Source organism: Gopherus evgoodei, chromosome 9, assembly GCF_007399415.2.
Source record: "Gopherus evgoodei ecotype Sinaloan lineage chromosome 9, rGopEvg1_v1.p, whole genome shotgun sequence".
In the NCBI taxonomy this organism is placed as follows: domain Eukaryota; kingdom Metazoa; phylum Chordata; order Testudines; family Testudinidae; genus Gopherus; species Gopherus evgoodei.
The window spans coordinates 79960881-79988066 of record NC_044330.1 but is presented as its reverse complement, the minus strand read 5'-3'; the positions used below and the strand labels follow the sequence as shown (position 1 = coordinate 79988066).

At 40.7% G+C, this 27186-nt stretch overlaps 1 protein-coding gene across 1 annotated transcript in view; it reads left to right on the top strand.

The window, feature by feature from the left end:
- LOC115657916 (connector enhancer of kinase suppressor of ras 2-like) overlaps positions 1-27186 on the top strand; it is a 521635-nt gene that overhangs the window by 186628 nt on the left and 307821 nt on the right. Inside the window, exon 5 of the mRNA XM_030576266.1 lies at positions 13316-13357. Within this exon, the coding sequence (XP_030432126.1) occupies positions 13316-13357 (42 nt within the window). The remainder of the gene's footprint in view (positions 1-13315; positions 13358-27186) is intronic.

Sequence of the window (27186 nt, the reverse complement as noted above, 5' to 3'; positions counted from 1 at the left end):
CAAGCCTTAGACAGGCTTCCATGGCTCTCCCTAAACTTTGCAGGGGGCTTCCAGGGCTGCCCAGAGGGGGGGCAAGTGCAGCAATTTGCCCCAGGCCCTGGGCCCTGCGGGGGCCCCCACGAGAGTTTTTCAGGGCTCCTGGAGCGGGATCCTTCACTCGCTCCAGGGGCCCAAAACTCTCACAGGGCCCAGGGCCCCCGGAGCTTCTTCCGCTCCGGGTCTTTGGAGGTAATTCGGCGGCAGGGGGTCCTTGTGCCCCAGGACCCGCTGCCGAAGAGCTGGGTCTTCAGCAGTAATTCGGTGGCGGGTCCCGGAGTAGAAGGACCCCCCGCCGCCAAATTACCACCAAAGCAGGGGCCCCCCTCTGCCAAGGACCCCAGGCTCCCTGAATCCTCTGGGCGGCCCTGGGGATTTCTGTGGTCCCTGGAGCAGCTCAGAATTGGGCAGGTGCATAGGTGGCTTATAACCACCTTAGCTGTCTGTAGTATGGTTTCTTTGCTGTGCCTCAGGTCTCAAGAATCTAGATAAGTAAGAGAGTAAGAGGTTTTAGCTGTTTGTTATTGGAAAAGAGGAAACTTCTAATTAACTCAACAGAAGAATTCAAAATTCGGAAAGGAACTAATGAGGAGGAAAGTTTTTGATACTAACAGGTGGAATATTATTATAAGCTAAGCTATGGAATATTATCTAGATATTTGGTCTTGATAAAGACATTATTTTGTGTCAGAGCTGGTCAAAAATGTTCATGGAGCATTCTTATGTTGGAAAATGAGTTTTTGTCAAAAACAAACTTCCTCTGGAAACATTTATTTTGGACTAAATTTCATTTGATTTTTTAAAAAATGGATTTAAATGAGGTTGAAATATTAAATGTTGACATTTTTGGAATGGACCTTGTTGATTTTTTTCATTTAAAAAGATTTTTTGTTTCTTTTTTATTTTATATGACAATATTTAAAAATATGTAACATCAAATCAAAATAAAATATTTTGATTAACTCCAAACAATTCAAAATGGCAAAGTTTCCCATGAAATGAACATTTTCCTTCACAGGTCTTATACTAGGTAAATCAGTTCAAGTATAAGTGAATTTCAGAGGCATCTAGGTTAGTTTCTTGAGAAGACAATGACATCAGAGGTTGAGAAAATGGGATTAAAATAAGCAAACAAACAAAAGCTATAAGTGTAGGTCCATAATGACATTTTGCTGTTTCTAAAATTTCTGATGTTCTTATGATGTATTTAGCTGTGTAAATATAGGGGGTTCACAGACCACATACTAAATTGGAGCAAGGCATTGGGCAGTACTGGGCCAGGGAGACCCCACCCCTCAGCAGTTGCGGGTCTGTTCCAGTGGTGGGGCAGTTTGAAAGGGCACTGGAAGCCCAGGGGCAGGGGGAAAAGCAGTTACAGGCTGTACCAGCAAGTGAGGCTAACACCTGGAGCTATGAGAAGAATGACTACAGACTTGGTAATGCCACTCTGGAAGCTGTGATCCATATTCCCCCTGCCTCCTGGTTTCAGTTGGGAATTCAAGAGCAACCTCAAAGGAGGGGATGTTGTCCCCCCAGGCAGACTATGCTGATACTGCAAAAACTGTGACCACACCCTTAACAGAGCTAGAACCTAGAAGGAAGTGACCCAGGGGCATGTAACTTGGGGTGGACCAACAAGTAGTCCAGATACTGCAACATCTCTTTAGGGTCCTGGGTCAGGACCTAGTGGAATGGGAGGGCCCTGCTCCCCCTCAATGCTGTCATGACAGAACCTCAATGGGAGAAGAAGGAATACATGGAAGGGAGAGGCTCCTCTGTATATGGCTCAGCAGGGCCCACTCTAGAACAAGCTGATGGAAAAGAACGGAGGAGCCACTGTATGATCACTAGACCAGCTGGCTGCTGAATTGGAGGGAGGTACTCCAGGGAGGCACTGAACTTGATTCTTCTCTCAGATTGGTTTGACCCTTGTGCAACTCCATTGAAAATAATGGAGTAATTTCTGATTTATACTCATGTAACTGAGATGAGGTTCAGTCCCATGTGATTTCTACTTTCTTTGTGCTGCACTTTTAAATGTAGGGAGCCTTCTACTCGTCTGTTGGGAGCAATGCGGAATACCAGTTTCAGATGACTACTACAGAAAGTAATACATTGTGTGCTCTCTCTTTGTAACAATCATTTTAAGTTGCCTGTCAATACTGTTTTCCTTCCCCACTTCTGGGCAAGCAAGCAGAAAATTCCCTGCATTTAAAGGTATAGCAGACAGAACCACAGAATCATGACATTTAATAACTGAATACACCATACTTTTATTCCTTCTGAATCTGGTTCCACAGCATAGCTAAATACTGCTGTCATGGTATAATTCCCCACTCTGAACCCTAGTGTCCAAAAGATGGGGTACTAGCATGAATTCCTCTAAGCTTGATTACCAGCTTAGGACCTGTAGCACTGACACCAACCAGGAATTCCAGTGCCTGGTACACTCTGGTCCCACCAGAACCTTGCCCGGGGAACCCCAAGACCAAGACCCTCTGGATCTTATCACAAGGAAAGAAAACCCTTTCCCTCACCGTTGCCTCTCCCAGGCTTCCCCTCCCTGGGTTACCCTGGAAGATCACTGTGATTCAAACTCCTTGAATCTTAAACAGAGAGGAAAATGCACCTTTCCCCCTCCTTCTCTCTCCCCCTCCAGGCTCTCCCTGAGAGAGAAAGTAATCCTAACACAGAGAGAAAATTAACCTTTCTCTCCCCCTTTCCTCCTTTCTCCCCACCAATTCCCTGGTGGATCCAGACCCAGTCCCCTGGGGTCTCACCAGAATAAAAAAACAATCAGGTTCTTAAACAAGAAAAGCTTTTAATTAAAGAAAGAAAAAACAATAAAGATTATCTTTGTAAATTTAAGATGGAATATGTTACAGGGTCTTTCAGCTATAGACACTGGGAATACCCTCCCAGCCTAAGTATACAAGTTAAATCTTTTCAGCAAAATACCAATTTGAACTCCTTCCAACCAAATACATATTTGCAAATAAAGAAAACAACCATAAGCATAACTCACTTTATCTACCTAGCACTCACTATTCTGAACTTATAAGAGCCTGTATCGGAGAGATTGGAGAGAAACCTGGTTGCACATCTAATCCCTCTGAGCCCCCAGAATGAGCAACAACCAAAAAACTAAGAGCACACACAAAACTTTCCTCCCTCAAGATTTGAAAGTATCCTGTCCTCTGATTGGTCCTCTGGTCAGGTGACAGCCAGGCTCACTGTTCTTGTTAACCCTTTCCAGGCAAAAGAGCTATGAAGCACTTTTGTTTTATTAACTCTTACTTATCTGTTTATGATAACTGCCTTGACAGCAGACTGGCCATAGAGCTACATGTTTCAAAACAAAATATACTAAGACAACAGAAACTGTTGAAGGAGAATGAATTTTCTAATTTAATCATCTTGGATAATATTACAATTGTATTTATAAGTTTCCATTCCATGCTTGCTTGCATATAGGTGTTGTCCTATGGAGCTCTTTTAATTTCTCAAACTGTACTTGGATTCCCTCCAGCAAAAAACAGACCCACAAAAGAAAATCTCAGTGAAAAGATGCAAACCAGCTGCATGAATGCAATGGTTTGGTTTAAATGCATGGCTTGGCTTAAAATAAGAGCCTTCTAAACTATTGCTCAGAATTCATAGTGAACTTTTTTTGTAGTTTCAAACTGTGTGCTTGAAGTTAAAAAATAATCACTTTCATCTATGCTCATAGTTCCTGGTTCAGGCTAGAGCCAGGAGCACATTTAGTAAAGTACAGACCATGACAGGTGGCAGGCTGTTCTTGCAGAATTTATGCTCTGACCAAAAATGGGAAGAGGTGGAATTTTAATAATGGTTTTCATATTCTATCTAGTCCAGTATCTTTGGCTTAAGAATCTTGCCTGATCCTCCCACTACTTAAGTCTTCGTGACATGCACAGTCATACAAATTCAGTGATTCTCATCGGGTTTCTTTCATTTGCAGAACGGTAGAGGGAAAAAGCAGTTGAGTTAAGACAATCACACCAAATTTTCAATAAATATAAAAAATGTAGCAGGCCTATTTAAGATATATAAGCAGAGTAAAAATCAAATATTTTATAGAAATCATATTGTAAGGTATAGATTTGGGACTAAGAAGTAGGCCTTTTTTAAAAAAGTGCAATTCATATGAGTCAGAGCAGTTCTCACAGGTGATTGTTAATTACATAAATGCTGTGTGAGCTTCAAAGCAAAATGGTAGATTTCTTTTAAAAATATGTATTCACCATTGCACTTTGAAATGGACAGCATTTTTATTTTCCATAAAATTTTCTGCAGTTGGTGAAGCCCCATAAAGCCATGTTCGAAACATATATTTGATTATCTTCTCTCACACACAAAATTGACAGTATGTGATTATGTCAGGCTGTTGGTTCATTCATAAGAAATGTGCTGACATTTCAACCCGAAGAATATATCATTTAAAGTTTAAAGAAAAGGGAAATGTTATTTAGAAATTTTATGTTTGAGGCAGGTGTCTTGGCAGGTACAATTATTTGGAATAACTCTTCATGTGGGAGTTGAAATAGACTCTTTTGGAATAACTGCATTCACACAAAAGCCTTCATTGTACTGAAAGGATGTCATAGTGTGTTAAGATAGTAAGTTCAAAGATTCAGTGAATACAGCCTTACTTCAGTTTTACTGTGCATAAAAAAACATGCTTGTCTTCTTCTAGCAAGTGCAGGCATCTTCCCCGGGCACATACAATCATGAAAAATATATATGTGGTCTCAGACCTTTAACATAGAATTTACAGGCTGCATGAATAATAATGTAACTTCTCTTGCTATAACCAGCAGCATCACCACTATAATTAAGGTTGTCCCATTTTTCCCTTTAAATTCTTTATTAGAAGGTAGTGGGTGCAAACACATTTCTGTAGTGTTTTGACTGAAACTTAAAGCTTGAAGCTAATGTCTATAATAGGGATAAAATTGGTATTTTGTGGAGAGCGGTCATAAGTTACCTAGCTATTGTATTTTTAAAAGAATCAATTGCATATAGCAATTTTTTAAAACTATGATCTAAAAACTAGACATATGACTATATCTGGTCCTCCTGAAGGATACCGAAGCACTTCATGCCCGATTTTGACTGGCCCTTGTGGAGGTGCAAAAGGGGAGAGTCCCCAGAGCAGAGGCCAGCCACAGTGGTCATCGTTGCATTTGTAACCCACACGCCTTCTGGGTATGGTGCTCTGTCACATCTAGTGGCACTGAGACCAATTTGAGTTAAATGAGTCTGCTCTACAGCCTAATCTGAGAGCCAGTTGGCTTTTAGCTCGTGGTAGAGGCTGATGCACTAAGATCCAGAGGTACCCAGTTCAATCCTACTCACTGATGATGGGGTCTGTTGGCATTACACATTCACTAGCAATACAAGCCAAGCCAGGATGGGCAGGGGCAAAATATCCCTTTTTACCGTACTCACACCCAGGGGAAGGGAGCTCAGGCTCCACCTCCTCCTCCCAACATTAACTTCCCACTTAGGAGTTCCATAAAGAGCTGTGCCCCAAAGCAAAGGGTGTGCTACCACTAAACTGATTATACAAAGATCTACAATTTTTCTGTGGGGATTTGAAACGTGTATTAATACCAACTTGAGAACTGCACAAATTCCTCTGCAGAATAAAGGACACTAATGAATAGTTAGTTGCATAGATCTCCCAAGCAAATAACTTTGATTTAAAATATATATATACACATTCATTGTTCTGAAAGATGAAAAACTGACATTATTTTAGTGTGACAAAAAAGCACAGCTTAAAGTAAACTGTTCAGGTCTACTGGGCGTATGTGTAAAATTCTTTTTAAAACCAGCATTTTTCATGCTGTCCATCTGTTCCAGCAAGTCAGTTCATTAATATACATTCTTTAAACGTTCATCATTACCTCTTTGAGTCAGACATGGTATATTATGATATAAGCATGCATGTGGATATGTAGTCCATCATGCATACTGAATATTTATTAAAGCAAATATAGGTAGTACACACTTGGAAAAAAATGATATAGATTCACCAGTGAGTTCCAGCTGCTTTGCGCTGCTCTAGCAAAGCAAAGCAGCCATAAACTCAGTCTAACGATCTAGGCATATGGCTCCTTTGTGACTCCAGAGCATACTGATTAATCTAATACAACACTGCAAAAATTATCCACTGTAATTCCAAGTATTCACGTCTTCTGCAACATTAGCCCTTGAGCTGCAATTTTTCACCTTTGGGCTTTCACAATTTTTTTTTTTTAAGTTTGAGCAAAACGTCTTGAGTCATTTTTGAGTCATAGTGTAGGAAAAGACTATTATTGTTAAAAAGGAATTCTAAGCATATATTTTGGAAGAGGACTACAGAAAAAATGATTGCATTTTGAAACTTGAAATTTTGCACAATCACACATTGAAGTGTTTGCGTTGCTTACTTTGAATAGGGTTGAGATGGAGATATTAATTATTATAAACAACTGAAAAAAACAATAGTTAATATACTCACTAGGCAACTGCTGAGTATTTGGGGAGTAGAAGAGGTTGTTTGTTTTTAAGTACCCTGTCTTCCCTGTGACAGCACAGTGCACATTCTCCCTAACTTCCCTCATGCATCTTATCGAAAGACACCTAAATCCTGCAACTGTGAAAACTAGCAATGTCACCGGAAGGAGAAAATCATAAGCACTGAAAAAAATTCCCTGGATCTCCTGTTTTAGTTTTTCTTTTCATTCTGCCAGTTGTAAACTTCATTTAGTTTTTAAAAAAATCAAGCCTTTTCCTTTTCCATATCCTAATCTAACCCTGAAAAATAGACCAATGTGTTGCTGTACTGTTTAATCTAACTTTGCAGAAAACTCTATCCAGCCAAATAGCAGTAACAAAAGTGATAGCTCCCTCTGTCTCCACTTCAGTGATGAGTGAATTCTGTTCCTACCCATTCACCCATTTTGAAACCTGTCTGAGACATGAAGTGGAGCATCTCCTACAACTGGGCACTGTAGAACCAGTTCTGGTACATAACAAAGGGAAGGGCTTCAATTCCCATTATTTTTTAACCTGAAAGGAGTTTGGAGGATGGAGACCCATCCTCGATCTCAAGAAGCTAAACAAATTAATCAGATCACAATGATTCATAATGGTTATGTTAGCTACAATCATTTCAGCACTGGAACAAGGGGATTGATTTGCAGCCCTCGACCTGCAAGATACATATTTTCACATGACTATAGGCCCTATGTACAGGAAATTTCTTCAGTTTGTACTGGGGCAGTACCATTTCTAATATACAGTACTACCCTTTGACCTCTCCATGAACCCACCAAGTGTTTTCCAAAGTCCTTACTGTGGTGGCGGCCCACCTTCCAAGCACCGGGTCACGATATACCCCTGCTTACATGACTGTCTAATCAAGGCTCACACTCGGGCAGAAACCATTGCAGTCACGCACCAGATAATATTGCTCTTCACCAGTCTCAGTCTACAAATAAATGCCCAAATGTCCACACTGACTCCAGTCCAGAAACTGGACTTCATCAGCATGCTCTGTTTATGTCATGTTGTGACATGCACCTAAATTATCTAGAAGCAACAGCATCATAACCTCTTAAGAGATTCACCACTCTAAAGAACCTCATCAATACCTCAGTGCACAGCCCAAGGATATCAGCCAGGACCTGTCTTCAGCTACTAGGTCACATGGCGGCAACCACGTATGTGGTGAAACATGAGAGACTGCACATGCGCTGCTTGCTCAAGATGGTGTTCACACCACACAAACACAACTTTATTCTGAGAACATTAAAGACATCCTGCTAAACAGCAGACGGCCCACTACATGGGCTACGTATCTACATACATGGAAGAGATTCCACATGCAGTGACTAAACAAACAAATCAACACCAGCACCTCTACCATACCAGTGGTCCTGGACAACATGCTCTACCTTAAGAAATTTGGCCTTTCAGTTAGTTCTCTGTGGGTGCATCTGGCAGCCATTACAACATTCCATGACAAAGGGGATGGTGTTTCAGTCTTTGCTCACCCAGTTACCAAAGATTCCTCCAGGGAGTTTGCAACCTCTACCCAGAATCCCAACACCCCCTTGGGACCTGACTTGAGTGCTTTAATCTCTCACAATCGCCACCATTCAAACCTCTGGCCACATGTTCTCTTCTACATCTTTCCATGAAGATGGCCATTCTAGTTGCCATCATGTTTGCGAGACGTGTGGGAGAAATTGGTGCTCTTATGGCTGGACCACCTTATATGGTTTTTCTCAAAAACAAGGTCACTCTCAGACCTGACCCCAAATTTTTGCCTGAAGTCCATTCTTCCTTCCACATCAATCAGCCTATCCATCTTCCCACATTCTTCCCTAACCCTCACAAGGACAGGTAAGAAGCTATTTTCCACATCCTGGGCATTAGAAGAGTGTTAGCCTTTTATCTTGAATGGACTAAATCATTCAGGAAAACTCCTAAATTTTTCCTCTCCACCATGGACGGCTCCAAAGGCAAACCCGTTTCTAAGCAGAGACTTTCCAGATGGATTTCAAATTGCATTTAACTCTGTTACTGACAACATGAACTGCAACCCCCCTCATGGGTTAGAATACACTCCACAAGATCTGTAGCTATGTCGGTTCCCTTCCTGCATAATGTGCCTAGTACCGACATATGCAACACAGCTACTTGGACATTTCCTCTCACATTCATTCAACACTACATCATTGATCAGGTCTCAGCCTCTGACACTTGGCTGGGACACACAGTCTTAGTGTCCATTCAGGCCTAATTCTAAAGCCCTTCCTTTCCCCGAGGGGCACTGCTCTACAGTCACTTAAAGTGAAGCACTCACAGGGACTCCACTTGAAGAAGAAGAGAGGGTTACTTACCTTGTGCAATAACGGAGGTTCTTTGAGATGTGAGTCTTTGTGGGTGCTCCAGTACCCACTCTCCTCCCCTCTACTTCGGAGTTCTAATTAATTCCTCTGTGGTAGAGAAGGAACTGGGGGGTGGGAGTGCACAGCACTAGTTAATTGCTGCTGCAGGCGTGAGATGAGGAGAGCGCATGTGTGGCCCAGCCAGGTACTGCTGTCAAAATTACCTGACTTAAAGTGACCAGATGTCCTGATTTTATAGGGACAGTCCTGATTTTTGGGTCTTTTTCTTATATAGGATCCTATTATCCCCCACTCCCATCCCGATTTTTCACACTTGCTCTCTAGTCACCCTAATCCTACTAGAGGCATAGGGTGTACAATCACCTAAAGTAAAGCACCCACAGGGACTCACATCTCAAAGAACCTTATTTCACAAGGTGAATAACGATCTCTTACCTACTGAATCTACAGTCTGCTCACAAATTTATCTCTATCAAACCTACTTCCAACATTCTAAACCAGAAGTTTCAAGCCCCTGCCATTTAAAAAAGAAAATTATTATTTTCCCAAATCATGTTACTGATCTGAAGTACAGAATGAACAATAGTCACATCTTGACCAGTGACAGATTTAAGGGCTCATGTTTAGTGAACCATCAATATTAGTAATAAGGAAGTGGTAATCTCCTCATTCTAATTGGATACACCAGTTTGGGCCTACCACTTGTTTACACTGAAGGTCCTTTACACCACCCTCCTAGTGTAAAGAGACCTTGAAGTGGGTGTCAATGTAAAAGAATAAAGTTTACATTCAAGGAAATATATCTGACTACTTTCAAGAAATTATATGCAGAGCTGATTATGTAACTGTTGGACTGAGTTTTTCTGCTGGAGAATGAAAAATTCAGATGTGTTGCCAGCCATGTTGAGGCATCCCAGGCCCCTTCATGCTTCCCCAGCAGCCCTATTGTACCTCAGCTATGCAGCAGCAAAATTATTTCTTTCTCTTTCTCAGATTTTATTAAACACTTAAGATACTCTAAACGAATCTCATTTAATTTCTGGCTAGGAAATCATAATTAAATGTTATCAATGCCATCTTCATTCCACAATTGCTTCTCTCAATTTTTGGGGAACCTTAATGAAGTGACATTTTCAAAACTGGGCTAATTTCACCAGAGGGGAAAAAACTGGTTTTGAAACTTGTATAGTCTTATCTGACCCCAAATGTTTTGCTTGTTCTATCAGTAGGATATAAAATGGTCTTTTATGGCTTGTGCAGCATGCCTGTGTCCATATACCTTTATGCCACGCTGTTCAACATTACTATCTAAAACCAATGTCTTCAGCTTCACACACTGAGCACGTAACTGCCTGATATTAATATTGTATGCAACTCTGTTGGGCAGAAATCTGGTTGCTTCTGAAGTATATTGTCATGAAAAGAGAGATGAAGACAGGGCTGTTTCATTGTTGTGGTGATGGATAATTTGATCTGACCTGCAAATATTCAATATTTAATTTTTTTATAGTTAGGGTTTATGTTCTCCCTAAACTCTATTCTTGGAAATCAAAGTATGTGCTTGGTCTAGTGAAATACACTTAACAGACCAACCACCTATAATGGAATTCAATCAAAGTGCGAGCTGAGGGAGTAGTAGCCTTTGACCAAGAGTCACAAGTTTCATTAGCCTGCTATGATAAATGAGTTAAGAAGTGTGAATGCATTTCTTATGTATTTAGAAATCTGCTGCCAATACAGATTTTGATCCAGATTGTGTTATTCAGGCCTTTGTTAGAGTAACATGGAGCCACTCTGTCACAGGACGCTTGGGGAGAGATTGCTTTTCAGGAAGCCTGATCCCTGATGCATGGACATGCTGCACTAGCTCCTTAGGATGGAGAAGCCTGCTTCTTTCTGTGGGCCCCAAGTGATGGGACTACAATTGTTTCTGATCCATGCAGAGGACACACCCAGAGAAGAGGCTCCACAAACCCTTCCTGTATAACTGCACAAGAACCAGGAACATTTTGGACCTTTATTTCCTTTTCATATCTAAGATAATCTATTCTCTTCCTGTAAGCAACTTCCATCCATCCAAAAAACAAATAAAATGTACCTATGTCTTTGTGGTCAGTTGCAATTATAACATCTTTGCACTGAATAAAGCCGACAGTCCCCTTCTTTCCTATCCACTTGTCATTTAAGAGGCAATGCCAAGTAGTTTAATTAGGGTCAGCATTTCACTTGCCTTAAAATAAGATGGTGGAGAATTCATGGATTCTATTAGAAAACAAATCTGTCAACAGAAATATGAAAACTAATCCCTGTTGTCGCTATTTTCAGTGGCAACTTCAATTCCAGTGTGAGCAAACCCTGCTGGATTTGTAAACCATAACATCTCTGCTTCAGGGAAATGACAGAGAAATGCAACTCTCTTCTAAATGAAGAGCATCACAAATCCAGGTGCATGTAATTCCATTGTGCTATGTTTATGATTGAGTGCTTTAAGGATTTTCTTTCTGATTTTTTTTTTCAGAATAAAATTGATGTAACCTATCACAAGATAGTATGGTTGTGCTACTTTTTGGCTTGTAAGAGCAACATTTTCTAAGTAGAGTAAGTATGTCATCTAAATGTGTGCCCACAACTTTGCCTTCACAAATGTTTCTTTTGCAAAAGACAGAGTTGTTCACACAAACAGTTTTAGTATGCACAAACCACATAGAAAACTGAGAGCTAGATGTGGAAGGACAAATATGTTTGCACACAAATTTTATCTTTTCCAGGAGCAAATTATTGTGTTTTAAATGCAAAATTAGAGGCCATTAAAGAGTCCCTAAAAGTAATCTATTTTTATGTACTTATTACTGTTATCTCAACAGTATCACGTCTTTACACCATAGTTTGCCTCAGGGCTGGTCTACACTAGGGGAGGGGATCGATCTAAGATACGCAACTTCAGCTACGTGAATAACGTAGCTGAAGTCAAAGTATCTTAGATCGAGTTACCTACTGTCCTCACAGCCTGGGATCGATGTCCGCGGCTCACCTGTCAATTCCTTTACTGCTGTTCGCGTTGGTGGATTTCCGGAGTCGACAGGAGCGCGTTCGGGAATCGATATATCACGTCTAGATGAGACGAGATATATCGATCCCTGAGAAATTGATTACTACCCGCCGATACGGCCGGTAGTGAAGACGTATCCTCACTGTATGCTAAACTCAAGATTAGATACTTACTGTGGTCTGTGAAGAGCTATCTGTGAGACAGTCTCTCTATTAATATGTAGGTCTTGCTAAAAAAAATGGTTGAGAAACTGTTATGTACCCAAAATTAGGAGCAAAAAATTATGGCTTTTTTGAAAAACTGTCCCTAGAAGTAATGTGTTTTTTTGTATTGTTACTATAGTATCAGTGGTATGAGTTTCTTTGACATAATTAGGTTATAAGGTCTTGTGTGTAGGGGTCATCTTTTTGTTCGGTGTTTGAACAGTGCCTAGTAAGATGTGGTCCTAGTCCCTAATGGGGGCTCCTAAGAGCTATGTTAATGTAAATAATGAATAACAATAATAATCTGCTTTTGTTTCACAGAGATCTGTAAATATAACTCAAAATGGGATAGCTGCCTTTTCACATGTAAATGTCCAAAAATATAGCAACTTGCTGTGATATATTGCATCGGTATATGATGCATTTGAGCTCAAAGAAAAAGATCCCTGACTGTCAGATATGGTACCTGTAATCTGGTGAAGGTCAGGCAAGATTAAAAAAAAAAAGATATTAACATTATATCTATTCCGTGAAACACCTTGTCTTCTCATCATTCAGTCATGCCATCCCGGCACATAAGTAATTAAAAAAAGGGAGTACTCATTGGCTCTGGACCTGATGCTATAGTCTTCACTCAAGAAAAAATAATATTAAATTCAACAATTGTTTTTGCCTGACTGAGAATTTTAGGACTAGGCCATGTCTGTCTAGGTCTAAATGGCCATGTATTCCTAACATTTACATGATAGTGCATTTCTACATACATATCTCTGTTTATATTAATGTTCTGTTCTCCCCCTAATACAGGTGCATAGTTCCCATTACAAAGAACAAGAACTATAGTCATATAAATAGAATAGATACCTAAGGTTAATGAGAAGTTACTGTGGTAAAGTTTCCCAGAGAAAACAGAATAATCTTTAGACATTCATGTAAAGCCTGGAGAGATGACTTCGCTATATACATGTGTGTGTGAATGCAAGAGACATATTCTAGCAGTGTAAAGTGTCTTTTTTTTTTTTTTAGTAATAATTTCATTCATGTGTGTAGGGCTAGGATTTTAAATCTCACACATTGTTTCTTTTTTTTCTTTACTATAGGATTGCACAGTATACGAAACAGAAAATAAAATTCTTCATGTGGTAAGTAATCCTATGTTCCTGCTTTTAAACTATGTACAGCCATATTCCTCTTAATCTGCAAGATTTACCATACATTTTTTAATCTAGTGTAGGAAAATAAGGTTCCTTAGAATTTGGCAGTGGCAAATGGCAATGGATGACACTAGTCACTAAGAGCTAAGAGTTTTGTAGATTATAGAATCAAAAGGGATCATTGTAATCATCTAATCTGACTTCCTGTGTAACCCAGGCCATAAGACTTCCCTAAATTTCTATTTGAACTAGAGCATATCTTTTAGAAAAACATGCAATCTTGATTTTAAAATTTCCGTTGGTGAATAATCCACTACAACCCTGGGTAAATTTGTTCCAATAGTTACTTACCTTCACTGTTAAAACATTGTACATTATTTCTAGTCTGCATTTGGCTAGCTTCAGCTTCCCAGAAATTGGATCTTGTTATATTTTTGACTGTTGGACTGAAGAGCCTTCTGTTATCAAATTTATATTCCCCATATAGATTCTTACAGTCTGTGACCATCTCACTCCTTAATTTTCTCTTTGTTAAATTAGACAGATTGAGCTCCTTAAGACTATCACTGAGAGGTATGTTTTCCAGTGCTTTAATCATTCTTGTGGCTCTTCTCTGAACTGTCTTTTTCACCATCATCTTCCTCTGTAGTATGGGCCATGGGGTCACTTGCAGATTTAAACTAGTGTAAGTGGCAGATTCTCTGGAACTTGAAGTCTTTAAATCATGATGTGAGGTCTTCGGTTACTTAGCCAGAAGTTAAGAGTCTATTACAGGAGTGGCTGGGCATAGTTGTGTGGCCTGCAGTGTGCAAGAGCTCAAACTAAGGTCAGAAGGCACCATCATGACTATCTAAAATCTATGTGTGTCCAATTTATCAACATCTTCCTTGAACTGTGAATGCCAAAACTATGGACACAGTATTCCAGTAGCAGTTGCACCAGTGCCATATACAGAGGTAATATAACCTCTCCACTTCTACTTGATATTCCCCTATTTATGCATCTAAGAATCACATTAGTCTTTTTGGCCACAGCTCATGTTCAGCTGATTATCCACCAGGACCCTGAAATCCTTTTCAGAGTCAGTGCTTCCCAGTGTAGTCTCCCCCTTCCCATAAATATGGCTGCCATTCTTTGTTCCTAGATGTGTGATTTTCCATTTGCCTGCATTAAAATGTGTATTGTTTGCTTGTGCCCAGCATCCAGATTGATCTTTAACAGTGATGTCATCTTCAGTCATTACCACTCCCCCAATCTTTGTCATCTCCACACTTTATCAGTAATGATGTAATGTTTTCTTCTAGATAGTTGACTGAAAAAAAAAGTGATAGCATAGGGCCAAGAACTGATCCCTGTGGGACCCACCAGAAACACTCAATGATGATTCGCTATTTACAGTTAGCCACTATTTAATCCATTGAATGTGTCACATGGATTTTTGTATCATTCTATTTTCTTTATCAAAATGTCATGATGCCAAGTCAAATGATTTACAAAACTAAGTGTATTACATCAACAGTATTACCTTTATCAGCAAAATTTGTAACTTTATCAAAAAAAGATCATTTGACAAGGTCTGTTTTCCATAAACCCATGTTGATTGGCATTTATTACATTATCTTCTTTTAATTCTTTATTAACTGAGTCATGTAACAGCCATTCCCATATTCGGCCTGGGACCTATGTCAGGCTAATGGGTCTGTAATTATTCAGCTTTTTCCAGTTATCCTTTTTAAATATTGGCACACATTAGTTTTCTTCCAGTCCTCTGAAACTTTCCCAGTGTTCCAAGACTTATTGAAAAGCAATGCTGATGATCCACAGAATTTTGTGGCCAGTTCTTTTAAAACTCTCAGATTCAAGTTATTCAGACCTGCTGATTTAAAAATGTCTAGCTTCAGTGAGTGTTATATATCACCCTCTGCAGTGACTGTTGAAAAGTAAAGAATTTCATCCACAATATATTATATGAATATATCATCTGACTTTTTCCCAAATACAGAATAGAAATATTTATTGAACAGTTCTGCCTTTTCTACATTGTTATTGACAGTTCCACCATTTCATTTAATAATGGACCAGTAGCATTCCTATGGTTCTTAACTCTGCTCGCCATAGGTTTCTCTTTGGGTCATTTTGCTTCCATTGACAACTTTCCACTATTCCTAGCTTCTGATTTATATTAATCACTATCAACTTCTTCTTTCTTTCTTGTTATATTTAAAAAAAAATTAGCTGCTTTCACTTCTCCTATAAGCCAGATTTGTTCATTTGTTTAACCAGTGTGGCCTTCTTTTGCAGTTATGGGATCATGCATTTGGGCCTCTAGTGAAATGTTCTGAGTCAGTTCCCAATTACCATTCACATTTTTTGGTTTAAATTCCTTCTCTCAACTGATCTGCTTTATACTTGTTTTCAGCTTTATGAATTGACCATTTTAAAGCACCAAGTATATATATTATGGTTAGGACTTTATTCTGTTTGCACATTACAAATGTAATCAAGTCAAAATCACTGCTACATAAACTGCCACTAATTTTTAGTTTTGTGATCAATTCCTCTTTATCTGTCAAGATGAGATCTAATGTAAAAGTCCTCCATGTAAGGTACAACACTTTTTGAGTTAGAAAATTGTCATTGATAAATTTCTGAAATTCATACTGGCAGAATGAGACTTACAGCATAAGTCACTCAGATTGAAGTCTATGGTAGTGCAGCTTTTTTTCCTATCCACATAATAAACATGTGCTTTAGAGATAGGTCATTTTATTCTCTAGTGTGATTTAGTGGTGTGTAGCAGACACCAACTAACACTCCAACTTGTAATGTATCAGTTAAAAGATTGATCCATAAGCATTCAACATCATTTGCTTCCAAGTTGTCAGGAACTTGGAAACAGGTAATGCCATTTTTGACATAGAGTGCTATTCCCCCTCCTCTTTTGCCCACTCTTTTCACCCTCCCCTTTTGTTGTTAGTTTTATGTCTTCATAACTAATCTGGCCAGCCTATCTCCATGAAGACTGGTTTCCCTGCTACTGAAATGTAAGCCATTCAAAATTTTCTCTTCTCACAGAAGGTGGACTAATGTTCCACAAAACTAAAATCTTCCACTTGATACTGGTTACCTCTCCAGTGGTTCACTTCCAGAATCTTCTCTCTTCCTCCACTCCCAGGGCAGGAATTATCTCCAAGAAGATCACTTGGACGTTCTTCAGCACCATTCTGAGTTCCCTTAAAGTCATCTGTAATCTGTGAGATATCTTGTGAAGCAGCATCATTAGTATCCATATTTACCATCATCAGCAGTTTCTTACCTCTCCACACACTTCAGAATGCTGTCCAATCTTAGTCATGTCTCATGTCTTGGCTCCAGGAAGACAGCACATTGTTCTGTTGTCTGCCTGTCTTTTGCAGAATGTTTTCTCTTTCTTCTTGATAAAGAATCTCCAACCAGTATTGTCTGTATTCTTGAATGGTTGGATAGCTTTTTGTGAACATCCTTGATTTTTCCTATAGGTTGGACTTACTAGTCATCCACAGGTGTGTGTTGCACATCTCTCTGTTCCAGTCAAACAGCTGGATCGTCAGAGATATCGTCTGTAGTTTCTACACTGAGGACATAGTAAGGATTGGAAACTTCTGTCTGTTTGGAATTCCTTCTGGTTCTTTTCGCTCTAGTTGTCACAGTCTGCCCATTCTTGTCTGTCTCCAGCCATGTAGAATGGTTTAAATGTTCTATTTTAAAGGGCTGGAAATAATCAACAGTGTTAACTTGATATTTTTAAAACAATCCAGAAAATAACAAAGTAATACCATTTATATAACATTTTTGATACTAGAAGCTCTCAGAACATTTTTATATAACTTAATGACCTCAGCATGCAAATGCATATTTTCTTGTTAATTTTATATATTTTGATACAAAAGCATACATGGAAACAAATTAAAAATAATTAGAGCTGGCTAGATTAGTTAGGAGCAGATACGAATCAGTCTGAACAATTTCCTATTCAAATTTCCAAAGAAGTTTAATGGCTGGAATGGCCTGGGGGAAGAGACATACAACCTGTGTGAAAGTCTGCTGATTAAAGAGAGTACATCATTTTCCCTAAAGATGCATGATGCTCTAGGGGACAAGGGTGCATGCTCTCTCTTTCCTCAAGATATAGGAAGAGAAGTTGTGCTGGCACAGAAAAAAAGTTGCATCCTATGCATTAGGGGACATTTTCAGAGGATTTGCAAGCTTTGGTATGCTTTTGAGAGGCTCTAACCAAAGGCCTGATTTTGTTTTTATCCTCTTTCATGTGCACTGCTTCTAACCAGAACTTAAATATGTAGTAAACCATTGATAGCCAGTTAGATTCAGAAATTCTGCAATGACTTCTTAGAAATGAGCTTACTGTTGCAAACCTGTTTCTGGAGGGGGACTTTTTAAAGCACCTGAAGTCTTCTCGAGTTTGAAATGTGTCTCTCTCTTTGCCTGCAATCTGCAATTCCAGTTTCAGGTGCCTTCCAAATATGCTTATTCAGCAGAAATATTGTATTTGCTGCTTTTGTCACTCTTCAGATGGATGCTTGGGCATGTAGAAAAGAATGTAGAGAATCCCACAGTCTCAGTGTTTACACAGATTATATAATATCTGCTGCATTTCCACTACCTAGGACTAATTTTCCACAGGTTTTATCTTTCTTGGTTAGAGTATTGGTCAATCATGTGTAAATCCAATCTTCTGTCTTCTACCAGTGATCAGTCCCTGATAAATTGGAATAAGACAAAACAAAAAAGCCATGTAATACTTCAAGGCAATTGTGCAGTGCTGTGCAATGGTCAAAGGAATTAGCTTTTGCACTGAAATCTGATTTACCCTTATTTCAGTTTGCATAATTACAGTTATTATATTGGGGTGGCAACACCATTATAGTTAAGGTTAAGATGAACTTGCTGTTTAACAGCTGATTTTTCTGAGTATTCTAAATCCATGTGCTTCCTTCTATTGTCTTGAAAATTGCAGTGCATTAGAGGGTCTGGAGTAAGATTAGTGGTCCAAATGTGGGGTTGTTTGAGCATGGACTTCCTGAGATACAGCCCACCCTCACCCTCCCCAAAAAATCACTAGAGCTAAATGCTAGAATGCAGATCTGTGGGATATAACACAAACAATGGCACAGTCTCTTAGGGTATGTCTACACTGCAATGTAAGCCCAGGGCAAGTCGAATTTGAGTTAGCAGATCCTGCATTTGTTAACCTGTGGCATGAACATCTAAACTCATTTGTAATTCCAGGTTAGGAATTTTTGAGCCCTGGTTCCCAACCTGAGGCTCCAGCATCTACACTGCATTATGAGGGCCTGAGTCCAACTACCCATGTCCCAGACTTCCTAGCACCCTCCTAAAACGTGGTTACTCTAGCCCTTTGTTCATGGTGCAGTGTGAGAAAACTTGACTGTCCACCAAACTTGACTGTTCAGAGGACAAAGGAAGTCAGTCTATGGAATACTTTTGGTGGACTCCCAGAGCATAGGTTCAGTGTATTTGGAGTGAAGACACATTTAGGACTGACAGAAGCCTGCTGTGGATTTTCAGAGACTGCTATGATAACATTTAATAGTGTAAGCATAAGTAGAACTGTGTGCGTGTAAAAATTGCAGAATAATCATGTTTAGTGTTGGACATGTGTAAAAAATTTCACAGTAATCATGTTTGAGAGAACAAGAAAAGATAAAGTAACTAAAAAGCTAGAAAAGACTGGTTTGAACTAATTCTAAACCTGTACTGACAGGGGAGGAGAGTTAACATGTAAATAAGACTAATATATATGTGTAAGAAAAGATAACAAAAAGTTATAAATAAGTTTGCATAACAAATGAAGGTTGAAACTATTTTGTCCAGTGCTACAGGTGATTGTGATGAGATTGTCCTGATAAGTTTCCTACTTGTGAGTAACTGATCACTACTCAATGAGTGTTTTGCTTTAATAAATATTTGTTAGATCCATCTGCTGAGTAAGTGAACCTCAATTCAACATTCTGGCAAGCCAGGAAGTTTGCAGATTGGGCTGACAGCCAATATCTCAGGGACCATTACCTAAGAATATTGAGGGGTTTAAGGCATTTTTAAGAGACAGTGGAGTCACTGGGGAGCTATGTAGATAATTATCTACATAATGTGGGTCCTCTTAAAAGTGTTGCACATCCTCGAAAGCTGGTGGTGGCTAAACTTGACGTGGTGGCTAAACTTCTGGAAAGCAACTTCCTTGGCTAAGAAAAGGGTAAAAGCTGTGGTTGTTCAAGGTTTGATAGTAGCAGCCAGAGCTTTTGTGGAACAAATGAAGCACTGAAACTAGAATGTAAAATATAGAACTGAACTCAAGGATGTGCAGGAGGGTGAGATACAAGAACTGAGAGCAAGGTCACTGAGCTATGAGCACAGCGTGTTAGGTATTCTGAGGCATTGATTGAGAAAGCTCAGGAATGTGAACCTCTCAAGGAGCAGTGTGGTGTTCTGCAAGTACAGCTAGAAGCAATTCAACTGGAGAATACAGATCTGACAAGCACTCTGAATTAGACAGTGAAACTTTAGGAAAGAGAAGCATTAATATAGTCTGGTGAAACTCTACCTCCTTATAATCCATTTTTTCCTTCCTTGAGCAATCTGGATTCTAAAGCTGCCCCCAAGGAGTTTATAATCATGTCCACAGTCCAAAACAATCAGAGTGATACGCATACAGAGGTGAAGGTTAAAAACCTTTCACCAGAAGAGATATCAACCAAAATGAAAGAAATAGGTCCTTGTCCCAGGAGCAGGGACTGAGAGGAAGTGTTAAAGTGGCCTATGAAAACTAGAGAGCAGGTTGTATTTTGTGAACTGACTAGAAGGGATTGGGAGAGAATTTTGCAGAAGAGAATTGGCTCTGGGGTTTAGCTTCATATTCCACAGGACTATATGGGTCAGGGACAGTGGCAGTCCCTGTGTTATAGATTATTCAAGTTTTATTTGGGTCTGATGCAGCAATCACCAGTCAGTGCTGTTAAGAAGAAGCATAAGGAGCTCCCTGCAGAATATGAAGAGTGACTTTTTCTTGCTTATTCTCTGGTCACGCATAATTCAGCCCAGGATTATTGAGGCTCCCCAGAGCTTGTTATAGATGGGCTACTGTCTTGGTATAATTCCCCACTCTGAACCTTAGCGTCCAAAAGATGGGGTACCAGCACGAATTCCTCTAAGCTCAATTACCAGCTTAGTACTTGTAGCGCTGCCACCAACCAGGAATTCCAGTGCCTGGTACACTCTGGTCCCATCAAAACCTTGCCCGGGGACCCCCAAGACCGAGACCCTCTGGATCTTAACACAAGGAAAGTAAACCCTTTCCCTCATTGTTGCCTGTCCCAGGCTTCCTCTCCCTAGGTTACCCTGAAAGATTACTGTGATTCAAACTCCTTGAATCTTAAAACAGAGAGGAAAATTTACCTTCCCCTCTTCCTCTCTCTCCCCCTCCCAGACTCTCCCTGAGAGAGACAGTAATCCTAACACAGAGAGAAATTAACCTTTCTCTCCCCCTTCCCTCCTTTCTCCCCACCAATTCCCTGGTGAATCCAGATCCCATCCCCTGGGATCTCACACCAGAATAAAAAAAAATCAGGTTCTTAAACAAGAAAAGCTTTTAATTAAAGAGAGAAAAACAGTAAAAATTATCTTTGTAAATTTAAGATGGAATATGTTACAGGGTCTTTCAGCTATAGACACTGGGAATACCCTCCCAGCCTAAGTATACAAGTACAAATTTAAATCCTTTCAGCAAGATACAAATTTGAACTTCTTCCAGCCAAATACACATTTGCAAATAAAGAAAACAAACATAAGCCTAATTCGCCTTATCTGCCTAGTACTCACTATTCTGAATTTATAAGAGCCTGTATCAGAGAGATTGGAGAGAAACCTGGTTGTACGTCTGATCCCTCTCAGCCCCCAGAGTGAACAACAACCAAAATCTAACAGCACATACAAAAACTTTCCTCCCTCAAGATTTGAAAGTATCCTGTCCCCTGATTGGTCCTTTGGTCAGGTGACAGCCAGGCTCACTGATCTTGTTAACCCTTTACAGGCAAAAGAGATATGAAATTCTTCTGTTCTATTAACCCTTACTTATCTGTTTATGACAGCTACTTTCAGAGGGGAGAGAGACAGTTAAAATGGTGTTTGATATGGGTCAGCCTAATGATCATACATTGATTGAAAAAGCAGAATGTGATTTTCACCATGCCCTGGAGGATAAGAATACGGACCCAGTGGATGAGACTAAAAATTCAGGATTGAAAGTGGCCAGGAACCCAATTCTGAGGATAGTACAGGAACCCCTGTGTATATCGCAGAGGATGTGGCCGAGGGAAAGGAGGAGGCCATGAGCCCACAATGGATTCTCAGGGGTGTGATGAGTAGGGTGACCAGACATCCCGTTTTTAAAAGGACAGTCCCTTATTTAACCCCTTCTACATGTATCCTGACTTTTTTTAAAAAATGGGCAAATTTTCCCATATTTTTTCTCTCCCCACCACCAATACTGGCGGGTCCTGCTGCTGGCCGGATCTCTGCTCACCAGCCTTCCACCCAAGAGTGATGCGTGCAGGAGTCCAGTGGCTGACGATGCGGTGGGTGTGCAAGGTTGTTGGTGGGGCAAAGCTGCAGTGCATGGGGCCAGCTGCTCCCTCCTGCTGGTCCGTCAGTGCAGCCGCTGCTGTGTGCCAGACCTACGCCAGCAGGGCTTTGCCTCCTGTCCTGTTTCTGGCTGGCACTGGCTGTGTGCTGCAGGGCTGGTGAGTGCGGGCAGGTTCCAGGCAGTGACCAGTTACATATAGCCTCTGCTGCCCACCTATCAGCCTTTTACATGCTCTCCCTCTCGCTGTACTCTCCCTGCTTTGGCCGTTCACCCCCCAAGCCCTGCTGGTCCTCCATACCCCCTCCCCCGGCAGAAGAACCAGCCACTGGTCGGAGTGCTCAGCTCACCAACAGCATGGCCAGCAGGCTCCTTCCTTCCCCCACTGCCTCTGGCTGAGCTGGCACGCCAGGAAAGCCCAAGAATCTCTGGCCCAGGGCACTGGCCAGGAGAAGCTGAGCCCTGCACGTGCCAAAGCCCTGCACAGGGCTGGCACGGGGAAGCCTCTCTGCCCCTCAGCTAAGCTCTGGAGAGGTGGTGGGGAAGCAATTTCCAACCTATTCGCTCCCCAACCCTGCAGGCTCCACAGCAGGTCCACGGGCAGGGGCTTAGCACCCTCTTCACACACACTCCCCTCCCTCCACCCTGTGTTCTGCTGCCAGGGAGCACAGGGCTGCTCTGTCCCTTAGACACCCTCCCCTGCTGAGCCACCTCTGTGGTGGGGTTCACTGAAGCTCCTGCAGGGACCTGGTGTACAATGTATCCTTAGGGCTTAATCCCTTCTTGCCTGCCCTGTAGTGGGAGGGACAGGGGCTGGGTTATGTCAATGGCCAGCAGCAGCCTGGACATGTTAGCTGGCCTTCGACACTGTGTGGGCAGGAAGGGACAGGCTGCTTCCAACCACAGGGAAGGGGCAGGGAAAAGAGATGAGCTCTGCAAAGACATGGGCCAGGCCATCCCTTCCCCTTTCCCTCCACTCCTGTAGCTCCCATCCCTTCCCTCTCACACAGTGTGGAAAGGCTGCTGCTGGCCACATTCTGGTGTGAACCCTGGCAGAAAACAGAATGACCCCCTGTGCACACACACCCAACATGTTGCAACAAGAAGACACAGTGCCAGGTACCAGGAGTGTGAGAGAGGTGTGCAGTGTGTGTGTCACCTCTCCCCATGTGAACCCTAAAGCCTTAAAGATAAGAAGGTAAATAAAAAGAATCCAACTACACAGTATTTCTTTTTAACAGGGCTCAGTCAAGTTGATGTTAATTTGAATGTTTACACTGCATAGTTCTGACTGATTGCTGTTGAACTCGCTTGAATACAAGTAATTTTACCAAGTATCCCATGTTCAGCATAGGGAAATATGATCATCCTAGTAATGAGGAACTGGAGGAGGAGGTTGCAGAGGCTTCAGGAGCTGACCTCGGGGAGGGGAGTAGTCCAACAACTAGAACCACTTCCTCCATTCCCCAATAGAGATAGTGAGTCTCCTTCCACTCATCCAGGATTACCTTGGATGAGTAGGGACACCCCAATATGTCATCAGTTAGAAATGTTCCTAAGCAAGTTTGCTTGATAGTGGGATGTCCGTCTCTGTAACATCTAGAATTCAGGCAGGGGGTGTCACACACCAGTGTATTACCATGGCTGAAGTGATGGGGCAGTGTCTACACTGCAAAACAATAGGGCTCAACCCATGGGTTCTGGTTTATCTCAGACTCAGACTCTCTACCTCCATGGGGTCCTGGAACCCTGAGTCAGCACAATTTGTTTACAGATGAAATTGGGGCTAGTTTAAGCCTGAGTTCGAACCCTGAACTTATATTTCCAGTGGAAATTGCCAGCTCAAGACAGGAGGGGAAAGACAGTGTGAGGGGATAGAGCAGAACCAGTAGAAGGAAGAGGCATGTGGTGGAAGCCCATTTTAGCAAGTATGACTGGGTTGATATGATAGAGTGGAACTCAGGTGAGAGGGAAGCGGGAGGGACAATGTGTGGGGGCATGTAACACAGCCAAGACAGAATTTCAAAGCTTGTAGATGGAGTATGTAGAAACTGAGCTTATTGTGCAGGAAAGGGGGGAATTTGGAGGACTCAGATCTAAGGGGAGTGGGAGGACCCTGTCCTCTACAAGGAGAATTCAAACACTTCCAGGCAACATGCTACAACTACAGGTATGCAAAGAATGTCACTGGGGAATACAACATTCTCTTGACATGGACATATGAAGCCAAACAAACCACTTAGTGGCAAGTACTCTAAACAGTCAGTAAAAACACCAGTCACACCCACTAAGTCTCTTTCAGCAGTTCCCAAGGACCTAGTGGTTATACCCAACCTTTTACTACCTCACATATGGGTGCCACACAGAACACACTGGACTGAACTATGTCTACAACTCACAGGGTACATCTACATCCAAATGAAGATGTAATTGTAGCATGAATAAGCATACACATGCTAGCTTTAATCTAGCCAGCATGGGTAACAAAAGGAGTGAAGACGTGGCAACATAGGTTTCAGCCTGGGCTGGCCACCCAGGACAAGCCTGCTGGGAACTCTGGTGTACATATTCAGATTATTAGCCTCTGCTGGGGTCCATGCTGCACATCTTCACTGCTATTGTTATCCCTGCTAGTCAGATTAAAGTTAGTGTATACCTGTCCATGCTGCAATTGCACCTTAATTTGAGGGGTAGACGTACCATCACATAAACACTGAATAGAACCAAATGACACCATACAGGGGCAACCCACTCCACCAAAACACATACTCCAATCAGTCCTTCACATTCCCTTTACCGCCAGCACACACATAACATGTTGTGCCTTTGTATACCACTTCAACCCCCACTAAAACATGCCAAAATCATCATTAATGCAAAGTTAAGGTTACCTAGCACTGCCTTATGCCTTCGTTGAGTGACACCCCAACGCACCTACAATACACATACTAGTACGCTACCCTTACTGATGCCGCAAGACACTTCAGGAACAGAATATGTGAAGAATATAGAATAAAGTCTGACATCTTCTCCTTACTATGGCAGAATATAGGTGTAAGAACAGGAACAACCTACACCTGGCCTACACTCAAACACTGAGCCTACTCTGAACAAACCACCCCAGGCTTGTTAAATGTTAACACTCTTTCACTTGTGCCTTGAGGAATGGCTCAAGAAAGCAGTGGGCAACCTTAACGCTGGTAAATCTTTTGGGCAATTAATTATTATTAGGTCTGTCAATGAATCACAGTTAACTCACATGATTAATTCAAAATAATTAATTGCAATTAAAAACATTAATCGCAATTAATCACAGTTTTAATTGCACTGTTAAATAATAGAATACCAATTGAAATGTATTAAATATTTTGGATATTTTTCTATATTTTCATATATATTGTAGTCTGTGTTATAATTGAAATCAAAGTGTATATTATTTTTGCTTAAAATATTTGCACTGTAAAAATGATAAACAAAAGAAATAGTATTTTTCAATTCATCCCATGCAAGTACTGTAGTGCAATCTCTTTATCACAAAAGTGCAACTTACAAATGTAGAATTTTTTTGGTTACATGACTGCACTCAAAAACAAAACAATTTAAAACTTCAGAGCCTACAAGTCCACTCAGTCCTACTTCTTGTTCAGCCAATTGCTAAGACAAACAAGTTTGTTTACATTTATGGGAGCTAATGCTGCCCTCTTCTTATTTACAATGTTCAGAAAGTGAGAACAGGCAGTTGCATGGCACTTTTATCGCCAGCATTGCAAGGTATTTATGTGCCAGATATGCTGAACATTCGTATGCTCCTTCATGCTTTGGCCACCATTCCAGAGGACATGCTTCCATGCTGATGATGCTCGTTAAAAAAATGTGTTAGTTATATTTCTTAGTGAACTTCTTGGGGCAGAATAGTATGTCCCCTGCTCTGTTTTACCCACATTCTGCCATATATTTCATGCAGTCTCGAATGATGACCTGGAACATGTTCATTTTAAGAAAACTTTCACTGCAGATTTGACAAAATTCAAAGAAGGTGCCAATGTGAGATTTCTAAAGATAGCTACAGCACTCAACCCAAGTTTTAAGAGTCTGAAGTGCCTTCCAAAATCTGAGAGGGATGAGGAGTGAGCATGATTTCAGAAGTCTTAAAAGAGCAACACTCCGATGCGGAAACTATAGAACTTGAACCACCAAAAAAGAAAATCAGCCTTCCGCTGGTGGCATCTGACTCAGATAATGAAAACGAACATGCATCAGTCCACACCGCTTTGGATTGTTATCAAGCAGAACCCATCAGAATGGACATATATCTTCTGGAATGGTGGCTGAAGCATGAAGGGACATGTGAATCTTTAGTGCATTGCACATGTAAATATCTTCTGACACCAGCTACAACAATGCCACGAGAATGCCTCTTCTCACTTTCTGGTGACATTGTAAACAAGAAGTGGGCAGTATTATCTCCTGAAAATGTAAACAAACTTGTTTGTCTGAGCAATTGGCTGAACAAAAGGTAGGACTAAGTGGACTTGCAGGCTCTAAAATTTTACATTATTTTATTTTTGAATGCAGGTTTTTTTGTGCATAGTTCTACTTTTATAAGTTCAACTTTCATGATAAAGAGATTGCACTGCAGTACTTGTATTAGGTGAATTGAAAAATACAATTTCTTTGGGGTTTTTTTACATTGTGCAAATACTTTGTAATAAAAAATAAATATGAAATGAGCACTGTACACTTTGTATTCTGTGTTGTAATTGAAATCAATATATTTGAAAATGTAGAAAACATCCAAAAATATTGAAAAAAGTGTGTGATTAATGGCTCAATTAATCACGATTAATTTTTGTAATTGCTTGACAGTCCTAATTATTATAGATTACAGGTTGTAAAATGATGTACGATAGAACCTCAGATTTATGAACATCAGAGTTCAGAACTGACCGGTCAACCACACACCTCATTTGGAACCAACAATATGCAATCAGGCAGCAGCAGAGACCAAAAAAAAAAAAGGCAAATGCAGTACAGTACTATGAAAATAAAAGGAAAGCAGCATTTTTCTTCCTCATAATAAAGTTTCAAAGCTGTATTAAGTCAGTGTCCAGTTGTAAACTTTTGAAAAAGCAACCATAACATTTTGTTAAAAGTTATGAACATT